At 44.9% G+C, this 21,791-nt stretch overlaps 2 protein-coding genes across 2 annotated transcripts in view; one reads left to right on the top strand and one right to left on the bottom strand.

The window, feature by feature from the left end:
• Window positions 1-10,524, top strand: part of celsr2 (cadherin, EGF LAG seven-pass G-type receptor 2) — a gene marked incomplete at its 5' end in the record, with an annotated part of 17,870 nt that extends 7,346 nt beyond the window's left edge. The window contains 29 exons of the mRNA XM_079471950.1: window positions 300-493; window positions 565-728; window positions 810-935; window positions 1,015-1,178; window positions 1,283-1,450; window positions 1,532-1,612; window positions 1,698-1,872; window positions 3,143-3,284; window positions 3,365-3,485; window positions 3,561-3,744; window positions 3,828-3,929; window positions 4,013-4,107; window positions 4,191-4,403; window positions 4,493-4,676; window positions 4,750-5,068; window positions 5,143-5,310; window positions 5,385-5,514; window positions 5,595-5,795; window positions 6,048-6,222; window positions 6,297-6,409; window positions 6,489-6,574; window positions 6,658-6,784; window positions 6,862-6,972; window positions 7,054-7,169; window positions 8,020-8,099; window positions 8,210-8,377; window positions 8,457-8,594; window positions 8,669-8,858; window positions 9,912-10,524. Coding sequence (XP_079328076.1) covers window positions 300-493; window positions 565-728; window positions 810-935; window positions 1,015-1,178; window positions 1,283-1,450; window positions 1,532-1,612; window positions 1,698-1,872; window positions 3,143-3,284; window positions 3,365-3,485; window positions 3,561-3,744; window positions 3,828-3,929; window positions 4,013-4,107; window positions 4,191-4,403; window positions 4,493-4,676; window positions 4,750-5,068; window positions 5,143-5,310; window positions 5,385-5,514; window positions 5,595-5,795; window positions 6,048-6,222; window positions 6,297-6,409; window positions 6,489-6,574; window positions 6,658-6,784; window positions 6,862-6,972; window positions 7,054-7,169; window positions 8,020-8,099; window positions 8,210-8,377; window positions 8,457-8,594; window positions 8,669-8,858; window positions 9,912-9,918 — 4,242 coding nt within the window. The 3' untranslated portion in view covers window positions 9,919-10,524. The remainder of the gene's footprint in view (window positions 1-299; window positions 494-564; window positions 729-809; window positions 936-1,014; window positions 1,179-1,282; window positions 1,451-1,531; window positions 1,613-1,697; window positions 1,873-3,142; window positions 3,285-3,364; window positions 3,486-3,560; window positions 3,745-3,827; window positions 3,930-4,012; window positions 4,108-4,190; window positions 4,404-4,492; window positions 4,677-4,749; window positions 5,069-5,142; window positions 5,311-5,384; window positions 5,515-5,594; window positions 5,796-6,047; window positions 6,223-6,296; window positions 6,410-6,488; window positions 6,575-6,657; window positions 6,785-6,861; window positions 6,973-7,053; window positions 7,170-8,019; window positions 8,100-8,209; window positions 8,378-8,456; window positions 8,595-8,668; window positions 8,859-9,911) is intronic.
• Window positions 10,525-11,938: 1,414 nt separating this feature from the next.
• dstyk (dual serine/threonine and tyrosine protein kinase) overlaps window positions 11,939-21,791 on the bottom strand; it is a 12,328-nt gene continuing 2,475 nt past the window's right edge. The window contains exons 2-14 of the mRNA XM_079471842.1: window positions 18,297-18,700; window positions 16,195-16,686; window positions 15,914-16,109; window positions 15,076-15,314; window positions 14,915-14,998; window positions 14,661-14,837; window positions 14,442-14,571; window positions 13,439-13,595; window positions 13,116-13,248; window positions 12,927-13,040; window positions 12,725-12,839; window positions 12,509-12,643; window positions 11,939-12,371 (exon numbers count right to left, since the gene is read on the bottom strand). Of these exons, the coding sequence (XP_079327968.1) occupies window positions 12,187-12,371; window positions 12,509-12,643; window positions 12,725-12,839; window positions 12,927-13,040; window positions 13,116-13,248; window positions 13,439-13,595; window positions 14,442-14,571; window positions 14,661-14,837; window positions 14,915-14,998; window positions 15,076-15,314; window positions 15,914-16,109; window positions 16,195-16,686; window positions 18,297-18,700 (2,561 nt within the window). The 3' untranslated portion in view covers window positions 11,939-12,186. The remainder of the gene's footprint in view (window positions 12,372-12,508; window positions 12,644-12,724; window positions 12,840-12,926; window positions 13,041-13,115; window positions 13,249-13,438; window positions 13,596-14,441; window positions 14,572-14,660; window positions 14,838-14,914; window positions 14,999-15,075; window positions 15,315-15,913; window positions 16,110-16,194; window positions 16,687-18,296; window positions 18,701-21,791) is intronic.

The following is a 21,791-nucleotide window of genomic DNA, read 5'->3' as shown; positions in this document are numbered from 1 at the left end:
GGCCTGAGGGTTGCGTGTATCAAATGTAGGACAGCTTCAGTGTGTGTGTGTGTGTGTGACCTCATGCTTTGTGCTGAACTCCCCTTCAACACACACACACACACACAGAGACGTTAGGGTGGGTGTGTATTGTGACCTGCTCAGAGGGGTCAGTCTGAAAAGGGTCGTGACCCGTCAGTGGTGAGGTCATTCATTAACTAGAGGTCGTTATTGTGTCTGTGAGGGTCTGTTCATCTGTCCACACACCTGCTGTGATCTGATTCATCATCACAGATGTGTTCATGAATATGGACATTTAGGGCATTATGGGATATCAGCAGCTCTCTTTCTTTCAGCCCGTCCTGAACCGCGCCGGTGTCCCGCAGGGTCCCTCCGATCAGAAGGTTGTTGTGGTTACAGTAGATGACTGCGACACGTCCGTCGCGCTGAGATTCGGTCACGCGATCGGAAATTACTCGTGCTCGGCTCAGGGCAGCCAATCAGGATCCAAGAGGTAATGTGACATGATGTCACCGCGGGTTGTTTGTTTGGTGATTCTGAGCGTGTGTTTGTTTTTCTCTTCAGGTCTCTGGATCTCACAGGTCCGCTGCTGCTGGGTGGCGTTCCCAAACTTCCTGAAGAGTTTCCCGTGCAGAACCGTCAGTTCATCGGCTGCATGAAGGAGCTGCGCATCCACGACAGACTTGTCGACATGGCCGGTTTCATCGCTAATAACGGCACGCTGCCGGGTGAGATGATTGACAGCTGTCAAGATGAATGTTTCCCATAATGCCGAGCATGTGTAGACTGATGTGTGAATGTTGTGTCAGGCTGTTGGGTCAGACGTCATGTGTGCAGTAATAACCCGTGTGTGAACGGAGGCTCATGTGTGGATCTGTGGGGGTCGTTCACGTGTCGCTGCCCGCTGGGCTTTGGAGGACACAACTGTGAGAAAGGTACGAGACATACGGATGAGAGCACGGGATCTGAAATCATCATCATCATCATCATCATCATCATCATCTCTCTCTGCAGTGATGCCTAACCCCATGCGCTTCCAGGGCAACAGTCTGTTGTCGTGGAGTAATCTGGCTGTCGTGGTAACGGTTCCCTGGCATCTGGAGTTTATGTTCCGCACACGACAGATGACATCATCAATCTTGCACATCAGCTCTGAACACCATAACCTCACTATACAGGTACACACACACTTGAAGAGCTTGATTCTAGCGCTCCACCTGCTGGCTGCTTACGTTATTACACGTCCGATTCGATTTGAGATCATATTTTATTGTGTGTTTAGTTGCGCGGGGGTCGTGTGTTGATGTCCGTCCAGCGCGGTGAAGACTCGGCCGTGTCTCGGGTTGATGATGTCACAGTGAATGATGGTCAGTGGCATCAGGTTCAGCTGGAGCTCAGAGGAGCAGCGGAGGTCACAGCCACTCTTACGCTGGATCACGGCCTGTATACGGTGAGATACGCGTGAGGTTTAACTGAGACTGATGACATCAGGGTCTCATCCTGAGCTCATGATGTCTCATTCTGTGCGCAGGCCTCCATGCAGCTGATCTCACAGATTCAAGGAGAGAAAATAAAGATGATGAGTGTGGGTGGATTCACAGGATGTGTGCAGGTAACACACAAGGGTGTTATTATACAGGCTGTGAGTGTAGTTTTACAGGTATAGTTTGTGTCATTTATTGTGTGCTGAACCTCAGGGTGTTCGGTTGGGTGAGTCGTCCTCCAGTGCTGTATTTCCCAGCATGCATCAAGCTCATGTTGTGAATGTTGAGTCTGGCTGCAGTTTGCCGAACCCCTGCGACTCCAACCCGTGTCCACCACACAGCACCTGCAGAGACGACTGGGACTCATACACATGCACCTGTCACACAGGTCAGTGTGTCTGCATGCCTGTGTCTGCATTTGTGCGTGCCTGTGTGCGTCTGCCTGCACGCATGTGAGTTTGTGCATGTGTTAGATACAAGCGTGTGTCCGTGTGCATGTCTGGATTCATGTATCTGCATGTGGGAATGCGTGTGTCTGCATGCATGTGTATGCAGTGGCGTGTGTCTGCATGCATGTGTATGCAGTGGCGTGTGTCTGCATGCATGTCTCTGCAATGGCATGTGTCGGCATGTGTGTGCCTGTCTGCATGTCTGTGCCTGTCTGCATGTGCCTGTCTGCATGTGTCTGTCTGCATGTGTGTGTCTGTCTGCATGTATGTGCCTGTCTGCATGTGTGTGTATGCAGTGGCGTGTGTCTGCATGCATGTCTCTGCAGTGAGTGGCATGTGTCGGCATGTGTGTGCCTGTCTGCATGTGTTTGCCTGTCTGCATGTGTGTGCCTGTCTGCATGTGTTTGCCTGTCTGCATGTGTGTGCCTGTCTGCATGTGTTTGCCTGTCTGCATGTGTGTGCCTGTCTGCATGTGTTTGCCTGTCTGCATGTGTGTGCCTGTCTGCATGTGTGTGCCTGTCTGCATGTCTGTGCCTGTCTGCATGTGTGTGCGCCTGTCTGCATGTGTGTGCCTGTCTGCATGTGTGTGCCTGTCTGCATGTGTTTGCCTGTCTGCATGTGTGTGCCTGTCTGCATGTGTTTGCCTGTCTGCATGTGTGTGCCTGTCTGCATGTGTGTGCCTGTCTGCATGTCTGTGCCTGTCTGCATGTGTGTGCGCCTGTCTGCATGTGTGTGCCTGTCTGCATGTGTTTGCCTGTCTGCATGTGTGTGCCTGTCTGCATGTGTTTGCCTGTCTGCATGTGTGTGCCTGTCTGCATGTGTGTGCCTGTCTGCATGTCTGTGCCTGTCTGCATGTGTGTGCGCCTGTCTGCATGTGTCTGTCTGCATGTGTGTGCCTGTCTGCATGTGTGTGTCTGCATGTGTGTGCCTGTCTGCATGTGTCTGTCTGCATGTGTGTGCCTGTCTGCATGTGTGTGTCTGCATGTGTGTGCCTGTCTGCATGTGTCTGTCTGCATGTGTGCCTGTCTGCATGTGTGTGTCTGCATGTGTGTGCCTGTCTGCATGTGTCTGTCTGCATGTGTGCCTGTCTGCATGTGTGTGTCTGCGAGTTTGTGCCTGCATGCATGCATGCCTGCCTGCGGGTCCGCAAGCCTGTGCTTTATATATATATATATATGACGTGTACTGCTTCTGTCTGTTGATGAACAGGTTACTATGGCAACAACTGTACAGACGTCTGCACTCTTAACCCTTGTGAGCACCAATCAGCTTGCAGTAGGAAGTCAAGCTCCGCCCGTGGATACGTGTGTAACTGCCCAAACAACTACTTCGGGCAGTACTGCGAGAAAAAGTACACATATACATCTCTGTCACATGTTTGAGTTTCTCACGCTGACGTGACGTGTGTTTGCTAACATGTGTTTGTGTCAGGATGGACATGCCGTGTCCTCGCGGGTGGTGGGGTGAGAAGTCATGTGGTCCCTGTAACTGTGACACGACTAAGGGCTTGGACTCTGACTGTAACAAGACGAGTGGAGCGTGTCGCTGCAAGGTAACGTGTGACGGTCATGTTGCCGCGGTAACTTTCACTTTGTGTTTGTGTCTAACCTTGTGTGTGTGTGTGCAGGACAATCACTTCCGTCCACTGGGCAGTGACACGTGTCTGTTGTGTGATTGTTATTCTGTGGGCTCGTTCTCTCGAGCGTGTGATGGTGTCAGCGGCTCGTGCCAGTGTAAGCCGGGGGTCATAGGTCGTCAGTGTGATCGTTGTGATAATCCGTTCGCTGAGGTGTCACCCAACGGCTGTGAAGGTCAGACTTTAACACGCACACACGTGATGATTGTTGTATGATTTTAGCGTGTTTTCTCACATGCATGTGTGTGTGTGTTTCAGTGATCTATGACAGTTGTCCTCAGTCTATCGAAGCAGGGATCTGGTGGCCCAGGACTAAATTTGGTTTGCCGGCTGCTGTCTCGTGTCCAAAAGGATCAGCGGGTATGAAGGAGCTCATGTGTGTTGTCTTGTGTATCATTCGACGGTGGGTTTGTGTGTGTTTAACAGTGTGTGTGTGTGTGTAGGTACAGCGGTGCGTCACTGTGATGAACACAAGGGCTGGATGACACCAAACCTCTTTAACTGCACATCTGTCAGCTTCAGTAAACTCAAAACACTGGTGAGAATCGGTCAGTGTGTGTGTGTGTGTGTCTCTCTGAGTGTGTGTGTGTGTGTTGATGTGAGTTTGTTGTGTTGTCGCAGGCAGAGCGTGTGAGCGCTAACGCGTCGCTGATGAACTCGAGTCTGGTTCAGCAGACAGCCGCTCATCTCTTCAGCTCCACACAGAACATCAAACAGCAGTTTTACGGCAGTGATGTGAAGATTGTGTATCATCTGACACGCTCCATCTTACAGCACGAGAGCACACAACACGGCTTTAACCTCACCGCAACACAAGACGTCCTCTTCAACGAGGTTGAACACACACCTGACACAAACACACACACACCTCCACAGGTCTGATGTACTGATGTGTGACGTGTACTGATTGGTCAATTCTGCAGCACGTGATGCATGTGGGCAGTGCCGTGTTATCAGCTGACACACGCAGTCACTGGCAGCTCATTCAACAGACGGACGGCGGGACGGCAACACTGCTGAAACACTTCGAAGAGTATACAAACACACTTGCTCAGAACATGAGGAAGACCTACCTGAACCCCTTCACCATCATCACACCAAACATCGGTGAGAGAACACACACACTGTGACTTCAGTCAACAGCTGTAATATTGTGTAACCATTTTGTGTGTTTTAACAGTCATCTCTATCGACCGTCTGGAGAAGATGAATTTCGCTGGTGCTAAACTTCCTCGTTACGAGTCTCTGCGGGGGCCACGCCCACTGGACCTGGAGACAGCTGTCACTCTTCCCGACTCTGTCTTCAGCCCCGCCTCCGAGGGCAAAGGTCATCGGCACCACAACGAGCCGATCACAGAGTCTGTCCGAAACCAGACGGCTGGTCGTAAGAGACGTCACCCGACTGAGAGTGAGACGGACGCCATCGCCAGTGTGATTATATTCAACAGTCTGGGTTCACTGCTGCCCGAGAGATACGACACAGACAAGAGGAGCCTCAGGTGAGACACACAACACACACACAAACACACAACTCCTCCCGTCACTCAAACACCTTCTCTGTGTGTGTGTGCAGGGTTCCCAAGCGTCCGGTCATCAACACGCCTGTGGTCAGTATAACGCTTCATGATAATGAGGAGTTACTACAGCACTCGCTGGATAAACCAATCACAGTTCAGTTCCGTCTGATGACATCAGAGGAGCGCTCTAAACCCATCTGTGTCTTCTGGAACCATTCTGTAGTGTAAGTACACAACAGCAACATACACGTGTGTGTACATCTACAGACAGAGTGTGACTCTGTGTGTGTGTGCGCAGGGGTCAGCAGGGTCAGGGCGGCTGGTCTTCTAAAGGTTGTGAGGTAGTGTTCAGGAATATCACACACATCAGCTGTCAGTGTTATCACATGACCAGCTTTGCTGTACTTATGGACATTTCACGCAGAGAGGTAAGACACACGCACACACACACACACTGATACCCTCTCTCGCTCGCTCGTTCACTCTCTTGTTGTGTTTGTGTGTTGAGAACGGAGAGATTCTGCCGGTGAAGTTGATCACGTGGAGTTCTGTGGGAGTGATGTTAGGTTTTCTCTTCCTCACCATCATCATCCTCACGTGTGTGCGCACGCTCAACAGCAACAAGATCAGCATCATCACCAACGGCTCCAGTGCGCTCTTCATCTCCAACCTCGTCTTCATTCTTGGCATCAATCAGGCGGACAACACGGTAACACACACACAAGTCAATTTCACTTATAAGTTGCGCTGTAAAGCAGCTTTACAGGAAGATAAACAACAAAAAAACTAAATAGGAGAGAAACCAGACTCAGAAGGGAGGACCAGTTCTCCTCTGACGTGTCACTGCTGCACTTGATGACTTTGATTACTGATGATGATTTTCATTAGCGAGGAGAGCTTATTAGCAGCTATAAACACACCACACACACCTGACGGTTTGAATCTGTGTGTGTTTGTGTAGTTTGTGTGTACGCTGATCGCCATCCTGCTGCATTTCTTCTGGCTGTGTGTGTTCTCCTGGATGTTTCTGGAGGGTCTTCATGTCTATCGGATGATCAATGAACTCAGAGACATCAACTACGGCCCCATGAGATTCTATTATCTGATTGGCTGGGGCGTGCCGGCATTCATCACAGGTACACACACACACACACATGGACGGATGTTGATGTCATGATGATGCTGAAGGTGTGAAGATGTTGTGTATCAGGTCTGGCTGTAGGGTTAGATCCGGAGGGTTACGGGAATCCTGATTTCTGTTGGCTCTCTCTCTATGACACTCTCATCTGGAGTTTGGCGGGACCCATCGCTCTTGTCGTCTCTGTGAGTGTTCACTTCTGCTGTAGCACACTGGATAGTGTACTTATGACGAGAATGATTGACAGTGTGTTTTGTGTCTCAGATGAATGTGTTTCTGTACATCACTGCATCGAGAGCGTCGTGTTCTGTCAGACAGAAGAGTTCATGTGAGAAGAAAGAGACGCCCATGTGAGTGTCATTCTCTCATCACACAGTGTGTATGTGAGTGATGCAGTGTGTGTTAGTGTTTGTGTGTGTGTGTGTGTGTTCAGGGCGGGGCTGAGGACGGCGTGTGCGGTGTTGTTTCTGGTGACGGTCACGTGTGTTCTGGCGCTCCTGTCGGTCAACAGTGACGTCATTCTCTTTCATTATCTCTTCGCTGGATTCACCTGCTTTCAGGTATGGTGGCAGTGACATCATCAGCTGTGATGTCATCAGTCACGCAGCGGATCTGACACCTGTGTGTGTGTTTGCAGGGTCCCTTCATCTTCTTCTTTCGTGTGGCGTTTGATAAAGAAGCTCGAGAGGCCATGAGTTACTGCTGCCGTGGAAAACAGCCGGATCACATGATCAAATCTAAACCTGCTGTTAGTCTCTTCAGTTTTATTAATGTGTGTGTGTGTGTGTTCATGAATGATGTTAAAAACACATGTGATTGTGTGTGTCAGGCATTCATCTGTAACAGTAACTATCTGGACGGACGTTTGTATCATCTGCCGTTAGCTGAATCAAGCGTCTCACTGAACGGAACTCAAAATCAGAACTACACACCATTCACTCTGAGGTACACACACACACACACACACACAGAACGGCATATACAGACACACACGCACAGCTGCATACACATGCTCACACACAACTGCATACACACTGTCACATACACACACACACACACACACACCACTGCATATAAAGACACATACACACACAACTGCATACACAGTGTCACATACATACACACACACACACACACACACACAGAACGGCATATACAGACACACACGCACAGCTGCATACACACGCTCACACACAACTGCATACACACTCTCACATACACACACACACACACACACACCACTGCATATAAAGACACATACACACACAACTGCATACACAGTGTCACATACATACACACACACACACACACACACACAGAACGGCATATACAGACACACACGCACAGCTGCATACACACGCTCACACACAACTGCATACACACTCTCACATACACACACACACACACACACACCACTGCATATAAAGACACATACACACACAACTGCATACACAGTGTCACATACATACACACACACACACACACACACACAGAACGGCATATACAGACACACACGCACAGCTGCATACACACGCTCACACACAACTGCATACACACACACACAACTGCATATAAAGACACATACACACACAACTGCATACACAGTGTCACATACATACACACACACACACACACACACACAGAACGGCATATACAGACACACACGCACAGCTGCATACATGCTGTCACATACACACACACACAACTGCATATAAAGACACATACACACACAACTGCATACACAGTGTCACATACATACACACACACAGTGTGTAATCATGTGTTTGTGTTTCAGAGGAGATGATCTGAACAGCAGTCACATGAGTCTGAATGAACACAACACACTCTACCAAGAGAACAAAGAGCAGAAGCACGGTAACACACACACACACACACACAGAAAATATCTTCATGTTAATGAAGAGTGTGTACATGATTTGGTTTGTGTGTATGTTAAGTTGTGTAACGTGTGTGTTTGCGTGTAGATGATGGTTCAGATTCAGATTCAGACAGTGATCTCTCTCAGTTGGAAGACGATCAGAGCGGCTCGTTCGCCTCCACACACTCATCTGACAGTGAAGAAGACGATGCCGACATCCCGCAGGAGGAATGCTGGGAAAATCTGGTCGCCAACGGCAACAAGAAACCTCACGGTACCCAATGAGTGAATTGAAATGAAACACATGATTCTGTTAGCACGTCTCTCTGACGTCTGACCCGTGTGTCTGTCAGATGCTGGAGTGTGGGAGGGTGAGACAGCTGACGGGCGTCTGAAGGTGGAGACGGTGTCTAAACACGCAGACAGAGCAGAGGCTCATGGGACAGAAAACCTGCTGCTGTTACCAAACATCAGCACACTGACGCACAGAGGTGTGAACACACATCATGAAACATCACGTCACATGATCACCTACACACGTTAACAACACGTAACTGATCTGCAGGAATTCTGAAGAAGAAACAGCTGTCGCCCATCGCTGAGAGAAACGGCATCAACCGCATTCACAACCAGCTGTCCGTCAGCCCGCCAGACTCCGCCTCCGGCGCAGGTCGTAGGGGTGGAGCTAAACAGGACGGTCTGAATGCGGCGTCTGTGAGCGTAAAAACACTGGACAGTGATTCTTCAGAATCTGAGTGAGAATTCACATATCTGAACTTCAACAAACTTACTTGACATACTGTCTACTGCACATGTTTGAGTTTATAAGTTCACAGTGAGTCAAACATGTTTTATGTTTGTATATGTTTCAGAGAGAATATAAACTCAAACAAAGTATTGAAGCAGTAAACTCTCAGGTGGCTGTATTCTACAACAACAAAACTATTACACAACACCCAAACCACAATGTAAACAAAACATTTTTCTTCAAATAATATCTTTTGTTTAAATCAAAAAAGAGAGATAAACCAAACGCATGAAAGCAGACAGTGATCATCACCTGGTGCTCAGTATTGGTACTCCATGCCAATTGTTTGTTAGCAAATCATTTGTTCTTCTTTTGTTTGTCCTCTTTAAGAAAAACAATGTTTGCAAAAGAAAGAAAAAGTTGAAGATTAAATGAAATTTTTAAGAGAATTTAGTTTTGTAAAGAGAAACAAAATTGAAGAGGAAAAATGTTTGTGAGAAGATCAAAGTTTTCTCTCCAAATTGAGAAGAAGAAATATTTGGAAAATAAAAAAGATTTGTTTCAAAGAGATCAATTTGCCAAGATTTGTTTTACATTGCAGTTCAGGGCTTCTGTATATATTACTATACTTAAAGTATATTGAAGGCCCATACATATGACATGATGAAATACTCTGATGATGATACTGTAATCTGTTCAATGAAGATCAATTATCTCACAAGAGTTCTGTGGCGTGACGGAAACCGGCTTATTACTGATGCTGGGAAATCATTTTCTGTCATATTCACACCAATCTGTGGTGACAGCTTCAGTCTCACATCATTGGCGTCTGAAGAGAGTCGAGTTCAGTTGAATTAGGATATTCTGACACAAACCGATGGCATTGATGTATCGTGAGATGTGTGTTCTTAGTTTAGACGGCGCTAACACTACATTGAGTCTTGAACCCATAATGTTGAAAAGAGCTTCGTCTGACTTCATCATCCCATCAGTGTTCTGTGATTCAGATGTGACGTCTTTCGATCACGTGTTGTCGTTCATTCTGTCTGTGTGTCTTCAGGTGCTGATGTTGCCTGCTGGTTTCCACGGTGATGAGGGGGTGACGATGATGTCAGAGGTCGCTCTGTTCAAACCGGCACACTGCAGCTGATGCGCCGAACCCTCAAGAGAACTTACACTTTTGTTTTTGTTTACATGCTTGAAGCGAAGCACTTTTGATTCTGTCCACAAGGAGGCGCCGCATCACAAGCAAGACTGTGATTTTCATCAAGGGTTCATCAGGGATTTTCCTTCATGAAGGTCTGACTGCTGCAGACGTACAGATGAACGGATGGTTCTTCACATCACTGCGCGAGAAACCTTTCATACTTCTCTCTCTTTTGTACATTTATACGACTCTTTTATACCAACCTAAAAACAACTTTTGACATTTTGACCGAAAGAAAACGTTTGTATTTTATAGTTTAGGAATAACGTCACTTTGTAAATGTAATTCTTTTGTAAACGAGCTGTGTTACAGATCTCTAACATGACACAAAAACACTTTGATCTTGATGACATCATCACAAACGCCAAACACTTTGTTTTGATTGTAAAAAGATTCGAGTTCAGAGGTCATTCAACACCAATAAAACACTCTGTGTCTGTTGATATGAAAGTGACGGGCTGAGCTGAAGGAAAACATCATCTTCACACGGAACACAAACACAACACACTTTCATTTTCATTTATCTGAAGAGTTCAAAGATCATCAGCTTCAGTTCCATTGAGTCTACTTCACACCAAAACGGATCCTTCATTGAGCATCATCTCCTCACATCTTTCACACTTTCTAAAGGTTCGATTTTTGCAAAACCCAACATAACAAGTGTGGATCAAATAATAATGTAATAACAATCTAATAATGATTTCAAAGAAAAAATTCAAGCATTCAAGGTTTTGGATGGACAGCGAGAAAATAGAAATCTGTCAGAGAGATGTCACATGAATACTGAAGTATTGAAACATCTGAAGTACATCAGAAAGTATTTACGCTAATATACTATATATATATATATAAAAATGTCAAATCAAATGAATATAATGAGTTTACATTCTTCCGGTAGAATTTCTTCAGCAAATGCATCATTGACACAACACAGATGTTTATGATGGTATTCTACACTCATTCATTCTCGGTTTATTCAACTAAAATAACTCGCCTGCATCTCTCCATCTTCCTCCACAAAAGCAACATGAGCAGGACTTGAGCCCAGAGACTCACAAACATGCGTCTTACACTTCATTATAAAGAGTTCATTTGTAAAAACACCTAAACATGTGCCAACTTCCATCTGTCAAACGACTTCTTTAATAGTAAAAAACCACCGGGACTCTCGTCTCTTCACTAGAACTGAATATCATCAGCGTCAGCTCCTCTTCTCACTTCCTTTAACACATTATTCCTCTTATTTTCTTTTCTTGCCTCAACCACTGAATATAAAAGTGCTGATGATGAACACCCTTGTCTTGTTGACCTTGTTATTACTTGTTTAAAACATTGTTTACATTTTATTCTTGTTCCAACTGTTATATACATTTCTGATCCATGGAATCAAATTATTCTCCAAAAGCAAAGCTCTTAAAAGCTCCATGTCAAACCAACCACAGTTTGAATATTTGCCTGGCTTGAATTTAAACAAACATATATTTTTACAGAAGAAAAGAACATCTGAAGTGATGAAAGACGGTGATGAATGTTTATGAAGTAACTAATTATTTTGTAAATGATCATGTTCTTTAGGGAACTGCATTTAAAAGCCCTTTACGGTTCTGTTATGACGCTGCTAAGCGACGCACGATCATCCTATAAATAACCCATCCAGCATAAAACAACATTGTGTTCAAAATACTTTGCTGTACGGCAACAGAAACACAATTAGAAATTGTCCATCGTTTGTTGACTACTTGATATAATCTGCTTCAAAGTTTAGAGAAAATATTGAGAATAGTTCACCTTTTGCCAAGCGTTTCAAATTCATGAGAATAATGAAAATAACGTGTTTAACCTGTTTTACTAAATGACACTGGAAAGAAATGCAGAGCACATACGAGTCCAAATCAATTTATTAAAAAATGTCTCAGTATAACAGTAAACCATTTTTAAACAACATCTAAAAATTAACATTTCATTCTTATGTAACACACAAAGTCGACTACATGTAAAATATATCTATGAAGCAGCGACACAACTCAATGTGATCTGTCAGAGAAACGTTCTGCTCCGTCCATTTCCTTTTGTACAAATATAACAGGCGTTTCCTCCACAGCTCCGGTGGGAATGTGAGGGTGTTATGTCAGTTTGAGTCATCGAGGTGTGCGCTCTTTTGCTCTGAATTGTCACACAAACGCTCCATGATGCTTTGCAGGCCGGGCTGCACGATTCCCAGCAGGGGTCTTTGAGAAGGGTCTCCGTTCCAACACGCTTCCATGAGCTGCCAGCATTCCTCATCAAACATGGGCAAACGCTCTGGCCGCGAGCCTGCGTGTTAACAAACGCACAAACATGCTATGAGTTGATAATGTACACTGTACCAGTGTTGTTTCCATTACGGTAACATTTTGAAGATTAACATGCAAATGTGTTCTTAAAGTATATATATATATCAATCTTTTCACCTTTCTTGACGTTGGTCCACAGGTGATCTTTACTGGCACATTTCTCAAAGGCTTCTGGGAGTTTGACAGAGCCGGTGCAGAGATACCAGAAGAGAATACCAAACGCATACACGTCCACAGAATTATCATACTTTCCTGAAAACACACACAAACATGCTTGTGTTATCGTGTGTGCATGTGTGCGTATGCACATGTGTGTGTGTGTGTGTTTCTGACCTGTGAACAGTTCTGGAGCCATGTGTATGGGTGTTCCCACTATACTGCCTGACATCATCGCCTCCGGTTTACAGAAACCCAGATCTGTGATCTTAGCCCGGTTCTGTTTGTCCAGCTGCACACAACAACACAAACACACTCTGTTAAAGAAACACTTCATTGAACACAGAGAGAGAGAGAGAGAGAGATGAGTGTTCTTCACCAGAACGTTCTTGAGTTTGATGTCTCTGTGCAGGAGACCCTGACCGTGTAGAAAGCGAATCCCCTCCACCACATCCAGAGCGATCTGTAACCGTTCCTTTAGCGTCAGACTGCCCTGAAACACACACACACACACACGACCTCAGACGGATTCTCATGTCACACAGACGCTGTAGAGATGGACGTGTACCTTCAGTCCGGTGTAGAGATCTCTGTGCAACCGCTCCATGATCAACAGAACCGCGATACTGGAGCCGCCTGCGTACGAGTGATCGATGACCGAACCGTGAAGATTCACCAACCGCTCGTGCTTCGGGAGAGACCTGAGACACGGCGAGACCAACACAAGACGTTCACACATACCAGAATGCAGTGCGATGAGATCCATTCAATATTTCTCAAAAGAAAACACAGCTTTATTTTGATTCTCGTGAGGTAAGTAAAATAGGTTTGCATCGGTGTATGTAGGGTTGTGCAGTTTCCTCAGTATGGTGCAGCAGAAGTAAAGGAAACCTTGTGTAGTGAAACTCCAGCGCGAGGTCGTTCCAGTGTTTGTCATCGGGCGGAACCACAGATTTGAGCGCACACGGGTGATGTCCACCCCAACTGTCACACAAATACACGACTCCGTACTGACCACGACCCAACTCACGACCCAACCTGGGCTTTCCTGAAACACCCAACACACAGGAAAAACTTACTGAACATTCTCTGCTTATACACTGACGAAACATGCCGACAACATCTGAAAAACATTTAAAAAAACACCTTAAAGCCATTATAAACACCTTAAAACATTTACAAAACATCTGAAAAACACTTTAAAACCTTTGAAAAAATTAAAAACCTTTAAAAAAGAAAAACCTTTAAAAACACACCTGACCCCTTTAAGCCATTATAAACACCTTTAAAACCTTCAAAAACACTTGAAAACCTTTAAAAACACTTGAAAAGACAGCTTAAAAACAAGCAGTGTGTTTGATATTTGCTAGCCACAGCACAAAAGAAACAGTTTAATGTTTAGTGACACACAATACTGACTATTCTTTACACTTTTCTATAATCGCGCATCTCTCAACATTTCATCTTTTTTTCAATCTTAGATCAATAGACATTGTAAGTTGTGAATAAATGTTGTAATGACCTCCCGGTTGTATTCAAATGTTAATAAAAAGAACAACAAATACACTTAAATGTTTTGAAAATACGAGTAAACTGCAAATCCATTCACATATTTATGGACTTGATAAAAATGAGCCGCAATTGTACTTTTGGAAAACTAAATGAATATAATTGAAGTCTTTGCAGTTGATGTACTTGAATTATCCAGAAGTAGTGCTGAGACCCAACTAAACATCTACAGTTTAAAACTGCCACAACGACCGGGATACAAAGAAACGTTTTGGACAAACAGAACTTCTGTCTTACAACTTTTGCAAATTTTCAGATTTAAATGCGATTTTCAAGAATGACCCTGTGTGTAGAAGTACAGTGTGATGATGTCATCATGTCGTACCGTTCAGAACGATATCTTGGAGCGATCGGCTTTCCAGTGAGAGACGGGCGAGTCGTGGGGCGTGATCCTTCCTGACCCGCAGCCAGAGATCTTCAGTGCGCTCTAAACGCCCGGTGTGACCCTCCTCTAGCTGTACACACACACACACGTCTGTGGTCAAGCACACAAATCAAACACACACTTCTGACCTGACCATACACATCAGTGTGTGTGTGTGACCTGTCTGAGAGAAGCGGCGAAGGCGTCGTGTGAGCTGTTGAGTCGTGTTCTGAACTGTGAGCAGATGCTCTTGGCCAGCTTAGCAGCGCTCAGACTCTCGATGGCGTCCTGAGCCACTTTACGCTTCCACTCGGGACTCACGGATGGAGGATTGACCCAAGTTATCCTGTGTATGATCTGAACAGAGAGAGAGGTGTTTGGACATCACAATGAGACGAGTGGGAGAGGTGCATTGTGGGTCATTGTGACTGTACCTGTTTGATCTGCTCCCAGAACTGCCGCGTGACAGAAGAACCCGAATGAAACGTCACCTCGACATGATACGCAGCGTTCAGAATCTGACACACACACACAAACAGTGTTTCTATTGAGACTGTAGTGTTGTGTGTGTGTGTGTGTGTGTGTGTGTGTGTACCTGTTTGAGGTGGTTGGAGGTGATGTGTACACACGAGGTGTCAGGTGTGGATTTCTCCAGACTAGCGAGACATCTCTCCAGTGTTCCCACACAGCTCTCTCTCAGATACTCCACTGAACTGGTGAGTTTGTTGGCCACGGCCTGATTGAGTTCATTGACGATCAGAACCTGAATCTCATTGATACACATCTTAATGTCTTTGGAGCTCACCGGCTCACCGTTAGAACTCATGATGATGTCTACAACACAAACACACAACACACACTCAGATGACGGCAGACGGACATGAAAATAGGAATTCTTTCTTCTTCAGAACACAAGAGCACATTTTTAGAAGGACATGAGCCTATTTCCAAAGAAATGTGTTCCTCAAAATGATAAATAAAAACATTTGTGTCTAAATTTGTAGTTTTTCAGATACATTATTTGTGTTTCGGTCTCATCATCCCATCATAGCAGCAGTTGTTGCTATAGTAACAGGAAAAGAATGACACGTGCTGCCTATTTACACTACACACCACAACAACACAACCGTCAGTGGATTTCCCCTTAAAATCAGACAACACACACACACACACATATGCAGAAGGGGAAGTTCTACTTTCTGTTCGCGTGTCAAGACTCACGACACAAATAACATCACACAGAAGTGTGTGTGTGTGTGTTCAGAAACATGCAGTTCAACTAGCTACAGAAAACCATACATGCTTTACACACCCCTATGATGACATCATCACCAAACAATCCACAGATCTCTTAAAGCTGCAGCACATAAGATCTGTCTGCAGTGACACAGAAATCATGTTAGCTGCATGTGTGCAATATCTTGACCTCTGACCTGTGAACTCCAGGTTAGCGGCGTCGTCCAGCAGCTGCTCCTTCATGCTCGCCAGCGTCTCCACGATCATCTCCTTCATCTCCTCTTGCTTACGGTTGGCGATGGCCAGGAGAGAGAGGAAGAGCTCGCCCTCTTTCTCACGCGTGTACTCCAGACGCCGTGGTGTGATCTGAAGATCTCGCTGCATGTCGAACGCCTGAACGCAAACACGCAACACTTAGCACATAGTCATTCGAAAATGAGTGATGCTGATTGGTCAGTAGCTGGAGGTTTATCTTTACCTGGTTAATGAAGAGGTCCAGACAGCGACAGTGAACGCCGTTGAGCAGATGGGCCGCCTCCGCCTGCTGGCTCTGAAGCACTTGTCTGCTGAACGGCACCAACACACGGTGAAGACGCTCTAAACTCTCTCCCAGAATGCCTTGCATCTTTCCTCCGGGCGTCTGCGCAGGCGCCCCACATGCGCAGTGACCCGCCGAGCTGCCAATGAGCTCCAGAGACAGCAGCTGCTTGAAGAGAGGACTGCGATCCGTCTCTCCGGAGCGGGACGGTTCAGGGCAGGTGGGTTCCGCCACACCGCTCGGCATCCGGATGAAGCAGACGGGGAACGACAGACACTCGCGTACCTTCTGAAGATCGTTCACCTGGTCGGGGCTCAGGACTTCTTTGTTGACGGCGTAGAGGATTATGGGAAGGATGCTGGGTTTACAATCCTCTAACACATCCTCGATGCGCTGCACATTACGACAGGGAGGAATCATGATCTTCACCTCCTAAACACGAAACATGACAAACATCCGTCAGAAACATCATCAACTATCAGGATATTTAGCACTGACAGATTATGAACCAATGGGAAGAATGAAAGTTTGTCCAGAAGACCTTTGTGTTCTTTAAAGTCCCGTGAGCCTGAAGGTGCCATCGCTTTAACATCTGGATTTTGACACATTTCCGAGTGAAATTGAATTTTAAATGAGGCGTGGCTTCCATCTTTCTCTGCTATTTGTTTGGATGTATAAAAACAGCTGTTGCATTTTTAAATGGAAGGGGATTGAAGGGGAGGAGTTAACGGATGCTCCGCCCAAGCAGTCTAACATACCTCATTTTAGATGTATAGTCATTAGAGGAAGGAAGTGGCTTATTTTTTATTTTAACTCAATATTATGAGGGCACACAAATTTCAAGAGAATGACCCACATTGAGAAACTATTCACAATAAACGCTGCAATATTTCATGAAAAATAGGAATTGTCATTTTAAATTTCATGGGGACTTTAATGATGGGTGTTTGTGCTTTTTAGAGCTGTGTCGTGTATAAAATGACCAACGTGACAATATTTTTATATAGATCAACTGTTTGTGTTTGTGTGAGAGATTTCTCGGATTTCTGTTTCTTTAAGAGTAAAGAAGTCTAGTGACTGTATTAGCATCTATTGTATTATTGCTCTTTTATGTCATATCTCTTATTGCTCCCTGAACTCTGTGTAAGTCTCTTTGGATAAAAGCATCTGCTCAATGACTCAATGTAAATGTAAGACATGTTATTGCGTTATAAGCCTCAGCACTTTAGGGGGCGCTACAGTTTCCTTCAGACGACTGTGAAACCGTGTAAATAACAAACTTAACACACCCTTAACACAGGCTTAAAACAAGTCTGAGCGAGCGAGAGAGAGAGAGAGAGAGAGAACTACAATGGAGTCAGTCAGTGCCGTCTCTGATACACAACAGTAATAGAAGGTCTGAAGTCTCTCTGAAACAAAGATGACCCACAATCCCCAGCTGCTGATGAACACAACGTCTCAAGCCGCAGGCCCATCAGAAGCAACAAAGATCTGATTCAAACACACACACACACACACACCTCTTCACATGTGTTTGAGCAGGAATGTGTAGAATGTGTTCACAGGTCAGTTACACACACACGCTGACCATCAGCCGTCTCATTAGAGTCTGGACACTAAAGTGAACATAAACAGCACATGTGATTATAGCAGATGTGTGTGAAAGTAAACACACACACAGAGCGACACATGACGGGATACGCTTTATTACACACTTTTGTGTTCTCGTCTGACCCCTTTTACTGCGAACGAAAGTGTCTGCTTGACTTTGAGCCCGAGGCTGATGTGAGACTCCATGTCAGGCGCTTTTATTCACAAAACACATTTCAGCCGTTGAGCTCGAGGAACATGAGCACAAACAAACTAACGAAATAAAGAAGTTCAGCCATGACCGAATCCACAGTTTTCCCGTCGCCATGGAGACGCACATCACCATAGCAGCGACAGGAGCTCAGCGGTCATGTGATGTGCTCCAGACCCAAAGAACACAAACGTCTCCTAACGTGAGAACTACATTTCCCATAAGTCCCTGTGCCTCTGACCTGCAGCAGTGCATGATGGAGCGTGATCTCCAGCTCGGCCAATCGCTGCGCGGCGTCTTCGCACTCCTGGATCTCGAGGTCTTGGGCCGGTACCGTATCCCAGCGGCCGCGGTGAGCCGCCAGCTGATGCACCAGCTCGTACTGACCCGGCAACGCCAGACTCAGACGCGTCTGACGCCCGTGCGTGAAACACAACTTCCTCCTCTTGCAGGCTCCGCCCTCCAGACCACATGCCCCGCCAGCTTCGGCTCCGAGAGGGAGGAGCTTCTCTCCCAGTAGGCAGTTGAGGAGCTGGTATCGGGCCTTGCAGTCCTGACCCAGGATCAGAATGTAGGGGGCGCTGGCGACGACCTTCTGCAGATATTCCTCATCCTGACGCGGTAACGAAATACAGCTGAGCTGACCTGAGACAAGAGAGAGAAAACAAGAGACGATGAGAAGAAAAGCGTATAAACACACATTAAATTGGTTGTTTCTGCGTGCAAAACACTAAGATCAACAGTTAACGCAATACATAACTAACATCAGCACCGTGCAACTTTTCTATTGTTAAAAATAAAGTCAAAACGGAGAAAACTAACTGATTTTAAAGTTAGAACTACTCATGCAGCTATTAAGCAAGGGCGTATTACAAAATAAAACTAAGTATGTAAAGTAACGTGCAATTTGATATTTTAACCAGAGATGGCGACAGAGATTATTTATTGCAAATTGAATTATTACGTTTGTCGCTTTTACGCACAAAAAAGAAATTTAATTATATTTGAATCATTTTAAAGCGACGACCCTGAACTAGAGAAATATCATCAATACAACCAAATGAAATATGTTTCTGTTCATTGAAATCAAATAAAAAAACTAAACATTACTGGAAAAACTTAATGTTGCTTAAAAAGTGAACTGAAATAGGTTTTAGGCACTTCAATTATAATAATAAACAAATACTAACATAAAAATGACTTAATATTGTATAGCAAAATGACCACAATTGCTAAAACTTCAACGTCTACAAATAAAAGCTATTAATAAAACAAAAAAGAAAACTAACCCAAGTCTGCAAACAAGAGAGACGGTTGATGTGTGTGTTGTGTATCAGTTGTGGGTCTGTGTGACCTGAACACACACAGTTATTATTAGAAAGTGCTGCTGCTGAGTCACTCTCTTATACAGCGTCTCTGGATTCCATCCCATAATCTGACCATTCATCCACAAACACACACAGAGTCCTGACAGACATTTGTGAGCGACTCTTGTGACATTTAAGATTTAACAGACACGTGCAATATAGACACAAACAACATCAGACAGATTGAAAAATCATGTTTTGTATGATGCACGTCAATCAAACTGCAAACTGGGATGTTTTGATTAAGTAGCAATAGACCAGATGCTGCGTTTCATTGAACGTCAAAGACAACAAGACCACACAAACACTTCAGAAGCTGAACAGGTGAAATAAAGGAATGACATCACACATTATCACCACAATGTTACACTGATTAAAACACTTAACAATAAGTCTGTATTTGTTATCAATCATTATTGAATACATTAGCTAACATAACCTAACACTGAACAAAAGAGTTTATGTTTATTATTATCAAACGCCTATTTATAAACACTGAAATTAACATCAACTATGATGAATAGTGTTAGTGATGTAGATAAATAATATTAACAAACACAACCATATATGATAGATTTCACTGGTTACTAAATAGCCAATCACAGAACAGGGTTGAAACGGTCAACGTGACCTCTGACCTGAGATCAGTCCTGATGAGCTTGTACACACACACACACACGTGTGAGACGATCTGTGATGTGTGTGTTCAGGTTACACATTTCTAATGTGTCAGCAGTAAATGAACATGAATTCCCTCATCACACACATCAAATTAACAAGCATTTTACTCAAGTAAACTTTAACCCTGAAGAAAAAAGCTTGTTGACTACTTGAATGTATATTAATGATGATATTTTTATAATTATAATAAAAGCACGATACATTTTCATGAGAGTAGCGGCCGATGTCATCGCTTACATCAGACTAAAACTTCTGTCATTTCACATAGAAAATGTTTTCCAGAAGATTCAGGCAGGAATTCTCCGGGAATGAAAACTGGACGGCAGTGGACCGAGGGGCAGAGCAGGTCTGGAGCTGATCTCTGACATCACAATCATCTGAACTGAACCCTTCTCTCGTAACGTGACTGAACAACAGAGCACCTGAGTGACTCTCTCACACACACATGACTCATAAGACCTGAAGTCATACATCACACAGGCTAAATAAATACACTCATGTATTGGGGGTTCAAGGGAAAGTCCACACAGTTCAGAGGTCGTGAGAGTCAGGGTCAAACATCGCCAGATGACGTCACAGAGTCGTGAGAGTTCTGCAGAGGCTTCGGGTTCTCATGACAGAACATCAGCGACACATCAGTAACACACACACACACACACACACACACACACACTCTTATCCTCTGCTGAATGAAAATCAATGATTTCATCGAGAAACCACAGGAAACTCACATCACAACAAGCTAAACAACGTCATTTGTTACAGGAACACAACCGCACACACACGTGTACACAAACAGGCACCTATGTGAAACTTCAAACGAGTTTCCTTAAGGGTGAATGTCATGACAAAGATTCGTCTACACAAGTGAAACACAACTCTGAATCAGCTTGTGTGTTTGTGTGTTGAATGTAAATCTGTTCATAGGAGTTAAGCTTCTTAATTCTGCACCAAATCTACAAAATCTCCAGCAGAAATCACCACAAACAACACAACGCCTGTCACACACACAACACAGCACCTGTAACACACATCACACACACAACACAGCACCTGTGACACACATCACACACACAACACAGCACCTGTAACACACATCACACACACAACACAGCACCTGTAACACACATCACACACACAACACAGCACCTGTAACACACATCACACACACAACACAGCACCTGTGACACACATCACACACACAACACAGCACCTGTAACACACATCACACAGACAACACAACGCCTGTAACACACATCACACAGACAACACAACGCCTGTAACACACATCACACAGACAACACAGCACCTGTAACACACATCACACACACAACACAGCACCTGTAACACACATCACACACACAACACAGCACCTGTGACACACATCACACACACAACACAGCACCTGTGACACACATCACACACACAACACAGCACCTGTGACACACATCGCACACACAACACAGCACCTGTGACACACATCGCACACACAACACAGCACCTGTGACACACATCACACAGACAACACAACGCCTGTAACACACATCACACAGACAACACAACGCCTGTAACACACATCACACAGACAACACAGCACCTGTAACACACATCACACACACAACACAGCACCTGTAACACACATCACACACACAACACAGCACCTGTGACACACATCACACACACAACAC

Source organism: Barbatula barbatula, assembly GCF_947034865.1.
Source record: "Barbatula barbatula genome assembly, chromosome: 13".
In the NCBI taxonomy this organism is placed as follows: domain Eukaryota; kingdom Metazoa; phylum Chordata; class Actinopteri; order Cypriniformes; family Nemacheilidae; genus Barbatula; species Barbatula barbatula.
Note: the sequence above shows the minus strand (reverse complement) of the source record. Positions and strands in the feature narration are given on the sequence as shown.